This window comes from Electrophorus electricus, chromosome 6 (genome assembly GCF_041902795.1).
Source record: "Electrophorus electricus isolate QZ-2024a chromosome 6, ASM4190279v1, whole genome shotgun sequence".
In the NCBI taxonomy this organism is placed as follows: Eukaryota; Metazoa; Chordata; class Actinopteri; order Gymnotiformes; family Gymnotidae; genus Electrophorus; species Electrophorus electricus.
Genome location: NC_137502.1, coordinates 35,448,556 through 35,454,555, shown reverse-complemented (window position 1 = coordinate 35,454,555; position 6,000 = coordinate 35,448,556). Strand labels below are relative to the sequence as shown.

General features: G+C 48.9%; 1 protein-coding gene across 5 annotated transcripts in view; it reads right to left on the bottom strand.

Moving 5' to 3' along the window:
- ep300b (EP300 lysine acetyltransferase b) overlaps positions 1-6,000 on the bottom strand; it is a 29,524-nt gene that overhangs the window by 11,239 nt on the left and 12,285 nt on the right. For all 5 annotated transcript variants that reach the window (XM_081716672.1, XM_035525073.2, XM_081716675.1 and 2 more), the window contains 8 exons: positions 5,777-5,924; positions 3,720-3,797; positions 3,319-3,404; positions 2,954-3,118; positions 2,106-2,564; positions 1,674-1,901; positions 1,328-1,499; positions 1,057-1,175 (listed from right to left, as the gene is read on the bottom strand). In XM_081716672.1, the coding sequence (XP_081572798.1) occupies positions 1,057-1,175; positions 1,328-1,499; positions 1,674-1,901; positions 2,106-2,564; positions 2,954-3,118; positions 3,319-3,404; positions 3,720-3,797; positions 5,777-5,924 (1,455 nt within the window). The remainder of the gene's footprint in view (positions 1-1,056; positions 1,176-1,327; positions 1,500-1,673; positions 1,902-2,105; positions 2,565-2,953; positions 3,119-3,318; positions 3,405-3,719; positions 3,798-5,776; positions 5,925-6,000) is intronic.

The window sequence follows — 6,000 nt, the reverse complement described above, 5'->3', positions numbered from 1 at the left end:
CTGCCTAACTCCGTGGCCGAGCCTGGGGCCCCTCCCTCTGCAGGCTGCTCCACCTCTGCCATTCACGTACCACTCTGCTCATGAAGGACTCGAAAACGTTTCACACAACACATGCACAAGAAGAAACAACAGACAAACATAAGTGCTGATCTAAATGTCATGTGTTTGGGTATGCAAGGTGTTGGACATTTGTGCTTGGTCAAATACGAACGGTAATCGAGGAATGAAGCCGAATGCACGCGCGTGTGTGTTGCATGCAGTGTACAGGGTGCTGATTAGTACAACTCTAAAGCGCAGTACTGAGTGTGATGGCTGATTGAGAGCGAGAATATTTGTTATGCTGCAGCCTCTCCCAGTGCAGGTCAAAGGGCACGGTTAGCATCAGTAAGCCAACACAGCACACACACACACACACACACACAGTATGGAGAGGATGAATAGACAGAAATTCAGGACATCAAAACCCCAATCAGGGATCCACACAGGCAATTTAAAGAATTAAAGCAAATTTAACCAAATTACAAGCCAAAGTGAAAGTGTTAACTGATCATGAAAATGAATTTGACAAAAACCAAGCAGTACATTTTTCTGTCTTTTCTAACACATTTCCGTAATACCTCAGTGTGACTTTCATTGTGTTCAGGGGTCAACACGTTCTAAAACTACAGACACCTCAGACTGCCGGCTGTTATTGAGGCATTCCGCTTCTGACTTGAATTTCTGCCTTATAAGTTCATTACTGGTTTGAGCTTGTTCACCAGCACTGCCAAGTCACAGTGTCAAACGGGAGAATGTGAAATGAGGACTAGAAAATGCCACACACACACAGACACACACGTGTGCCCATCACAGTAAAGATCACAGACTAGCAGTGTAAACAACTTCTATATACCCTCGGACAGACGTCACGGCGGGGTGTCGGACAGGAAGGGAAGAGAACTACGCTACAGACGAGGCGTGTAGAGCGCTACGGACCGCGCTGGCGTGGCAGGAGGCAGAACGCGTGAGAGTGCAGGGCCTTACCCGGTTAGGTTTGTTACTAGTGCGAATACGTACGGGTATCCCCAGGAGCAGGGGGTCTACAGGCTGCCTGAAGGGCAGGGACTCGGGGTCCTGCCGGTACAGAGCCTCCAGAGTCGGAATCAGGGCTTGCCGCACCTCCTCAGGCTTGAAGACTGAGAAAGAGAAATACTTTAGTAACGATCCTTTAAAATATCATGCCAAGAAAGAGTATTTGTGACAATCATAAGTAAGTGATTTTGTGTGGGACGCGTTAGTGTGTGAATGTCTTTCATTTGTAAGATGGAACATATATGCATTTTCCTACTTTTCTTCTTGCTCTGTGCGCTCACTGTGGAGCTGTTCGTTGTCGCCACATCTTCCTCTTCCTCCTTGGGTTCAGTCTTCATCTCTGGCTTCCGGTCATCTCCAGCTGCCCCTACCAATGTCTCCATAGACTCCGCCTTACAGGCATCACCAGATGGCTCCTCCTTCTTAATCTATTCCACCAATAGGAGGCGACAGGTGAAACCAGCAAACATAAATATTGGAAACAAGGCCTGCTAAGAGCTCCATGTTTTAATATGAATTTATATTGTTATCAGAAATGCAAACGTGAAACTGGGCAAGTCAATAAGAACAAGCAGTCTGACCACACACACACAGTCTCTCACCTCTGGTTTTTCCTCGCTCTTCATCTCGCCCTTCATGGCAGCCATCTTGCCTGAGGCTTTACCCTCTGCCTCACTCTCCTCCTCTTCCTCCTGCTGTCTGACCTCAGTTTTAAAGTCTGAGAGAGTGGGCCCATCTGCAGAGGTTAGCTGGGGGTTGGGGTCAGCAGAACTGACCGAGGTCGGGGTCGACACCTGACCTTCCGCCCCTAGAGATGATTTCTGAGATGGCTGAAGAACAATAGGCACAGCAGTGTTACAGCCAATAAGGGACAGCAGACATATATATCGGCCAATAGGGAAAATGTATGTTTGTTATACGTGAGCCATTAAGAAAGACATGACAGAAATACAAAAATCCAAATCAAGAAAATTGAAGAACAGTAAAGAGAGGTGAGCACAACTCAAGTTTAGCCAGGGAGCTGAAGAACTCACCGGAGTGTGAGGGTGAGCATTCAGTCCCAGAGCATTCTGGGAAAGCGCAGAGGACGGTAGCCCCGCCTGGGGGACCCCAGAGGCTCCACCTCCCTGTGCCTGTAGTTGATTGGCTCTCTCTGGCTGCTGTACTTGCTGAGGGATGGGAGGAGCCATGGTACTCGGGTTTGGCGTGTGCGGCTGCGGCGTGTGGTTGCCAGTCAATGGGGGCGGGGTCTGATGAGGTGTGGGCGTGAGCCTCCCGGCAGGGGAGGACGTGCTTCGCTGCAGGTGCGGGCCGTGTGTGTGTGTGCCGAGGTTTGGTGCGCAGTGTGTGTGAGAATTAGGGGCCTGTGAAGATGGGGGGTGGGTGGAGGAAGGCCCCAAGGGACCCCCTGGGGGGCCAGAGGCTGGTACCGGTACCATGGGCGGAGTCTGGATCGACGGACTGCTGACTGGCAACAATGGGGGTGTAGCCATCTGAGACAGACAGACAGAGAGCATAGGGGCACAAATGTAATTCTGCAATCACAGCCACCTCCGCTCGCAAAATGAACATTTAGTTTGAAACAGAGAACCACACTGTATGCCTGGTGACTGCAACACTGTTGTTTACTTTCTAAAGTCCCACCTACATGTGCAGAATTTGGGTCCAGAGTGATTTACAGACTTACAAACGTGACTTAGTGACTTACGGACGTACCCTTTAGGCTTAGAAACGACCAATCAAAGGCTGGACTTAAATATTAACGTTTTTGATGAACCAATGAAAATCTCAGATAAACTACTATTAAAGAAACTAAAGTTGAAGTCAGTAGCAGCTGAGGATGCTCACCTGAGGCGGGGGGGCGGGGGGGTGGATGTCTCACCTGAGGCGACGTTCCTTGAGATCCCGCCTGGCTCACACCCATGCTGGCCTGCAGCGAGGTGGGACCAGCTCCTGGGAACTGGTTCTGGTTCTGCATAAACTGGTTCTGCAGCTGGTTCTGGCCCGCGCTTGGCTGACCCGTCCGGGGAGATGCCTGCATACCCATCTGAGGGGTGGGACGGGTCACATGTCAGGAAATGAATGTTAATTTCAGTTAAACAGCAGCCAGCCAATCCCAGAGCACACCCAAAATTCTGCTAAATGAACAGCTCAAGCGTGCGCCAGCACACCGTCGGCGGGAAAATGATCGAACAGATGAGAAGAGTTGGAGGCCACGCCCTAGTGGTGGGCGGGGCTGCAGCTCACCTGGCCCAGACTGGCCCCCACGGGCAGGGGGGGTGTGGACCTCTGGGTCATCCCCTGCACCCCCATCTGGCCAAACTGATTCATACCTGCAGGGGGGAGAAAGGGTAGGAGAGCAGAAGTAAAAGGTCACAAAAAGTTATTTACAAAAATCCAAAAAGGTCTTCAGAGAGTTTAAGGGCCCACCACAGTTTTGAACAGCAGAAAAGGAAAAGCACCGCGTGCACAAAGCCACAAAGGGGCCCATGAAACACCTGTGGAAAAAGTCACCTCTGCCACACACAGCGCCAACTGCTGGGAAAATACTTTTTGAGGCAGCTTTAATTGCCAGTGCCTGTGTGTGTGTGTGTGTGTGTGTGTGTGTGTGTGTGTGTGTGTGTGTGTGAGAGAGTGAGTGAGTGTACCAGCAGGAGTCTGCATTCTGTTGACCATCTGGTTTGGTCCAGTGGGTCGAACAAGCGATGGATCTGCCAATGGCCCGTCTGAGAGACAGAATGTCAGAAAGGGAAGAAAAGTTTGTCAGCATCGGCGCACAAAAGACCCATTAATTTGTGGTATACAAACACTTCCCACATGCACCGGCGTCTGTCGTGAGCTCCCTGGGTGTGCACTCGGAGGCCTCACTTAAGTAAGTAGATCTTCGTTTGTATTGCACTTTTCTGGACTGAGTCACAGAGTGCTTCACAGTACAAAAATACGCAACATTTGCACCATAAAACACAGTCCCGGGGATGATTTGACACAAAAATACACTAAGCAAAGACTAGGATTCATAAATGTACGAACCACTAAAGTATTACAAAATCAAAACCAAAGGAATAAAAGAAGATCTTGAGATGTCTCTTAAAAATGCAATATATGGTTAAAAGTATGTGGACACCCTCCTAATAATTGTGTTTAGGGGTTTCAGCCCCAAGAATGGCTAACGGGTGTATAAAATCACTCAGTCATACAATCTCCATAGACCAATACTGGCAGCTCACCGATGTTAAACGCGACACCACAAGTCAGTTTGAGATGTCGGCCCTGCTGGACCTGCCCCAGTCAAACATGCACGCTGTTCTTGTGAAACGGAAGCATCTAGGAGCGACGCCAACTCAGCCACAGAGCTGTAGACCACGTGAGCTCATAGGGTCACTGAATGCTGACGGGCATAGTGTAAAAATCGCCTCAGCACTCACTACACACTTCCAGACGGCCTCTGGAAGCAACTTCAGCACAAGACCTGTGCTCACGGAGCTTCGTAAAACGGGTTTCCATGGCTGAACAGTGGCACACAAGCCTGAGGTCAGTATGCACAAGGTGAAGCATTGGCTGGAGTGAAGCACACCAATGCTAGACTCTAGAAGAGTGGAAGTGTGTTCGTGTTCTCTGGACTGATCCATCACATTTGACTATCTGGCAGTCTGATGGAGGATCCCACCTACTGGAATGCACAATGTGGATGAAGGATAATGGTCTGTGGCTGTTTTTTCTGGTTTGGGGTGGATCCCTTGGTTACAGTGAAGGGAAACGTTAATGCCACAGCATACCAAGACATTTTAGACAATTTCATGCTTTGCACTTTATGGCAAGATTTTAGGGAAGACCATCCCTGCTCCAGCCTGACTGTATCCTTGTGCACATAGCGAGGTCCATGAAAACATGGTTGAGTTTAGTGTGGAGAAACTCCAACAGCCAGCACTGAACCCTGACCAACCCCACTGAACACCTTTGGGATGATGTAGAATGTCGATGCTGAGCCAGGCCTTCCTGTCCAAATTCGGTGTCTGACCTCACAAATGCGCCTTGGAACAAATGGACACAAATCTCCCCCCAAACACACACACACTGGAGTCTTGTGGAAACAAGAATAATGGAGGCTGTTGCTAGAAAAGGTGGGGACACCAACTCCATGTTAGCGCCAGTGGTTTTGAATGGGACGTCCAAGCCAACATAGGATAAATCAAATGAAACTGGGCCTACAATGAACCCTTGAAGCATCACACATCTAAGAACTGTTGTAAAGGACGTGTCATCTGTAGATACTGCAAACGTGCTGCCCTTAACCCAGTCGATGGTAGGTGATATATATACTGCTCCAGTCCCACTTGCATGTCTTACTCTTTGAAAGTTGAGCATTACAGAGTCGGTGCGAGTGTTCTGTTTTTATGCAATTTTAATGTGTTTTACGCATTTTTAACTTTGAGTGTACTGCACTTTGTAGCTTTGTCTTTGATTGAAATCAATCACACTGCCTAAGCATAGTAATCAGAATACCGGTGTCAACAGCATCACAGGCTGCACAGAGATTTAATAAAATCTCCACAGTCGGTCTGCACTAAAACATGATGTCAAACTCTACGAGCCGTCACAATGCAATACGTTGAGCAAAACCCAGAACTGACTGTGCGTCTCTAAATAAGTATTTAAATAAATACATAGTATGGGGTTTGGGGGTGTCCACAGGGCACACACTCACTCTGTGGCCCCGACTGCTGCTGTAGCGAGCTGGAGGCCATGCTCGGTGGGCTCGTTAGGCCCTGTTTCTGCATCCTGGTTCTTCTCTTCTCCTCCAGCTCCTTCTGGATCTTGTAGATCTTTTCCGCTAGGAGATGGTAGTACTCCGCCTTGGGGGGAGAGACAAGGCAAGATCGCACAATTAACAAACACGCAGACCTGATTAATATGAATATGAAATCGCTT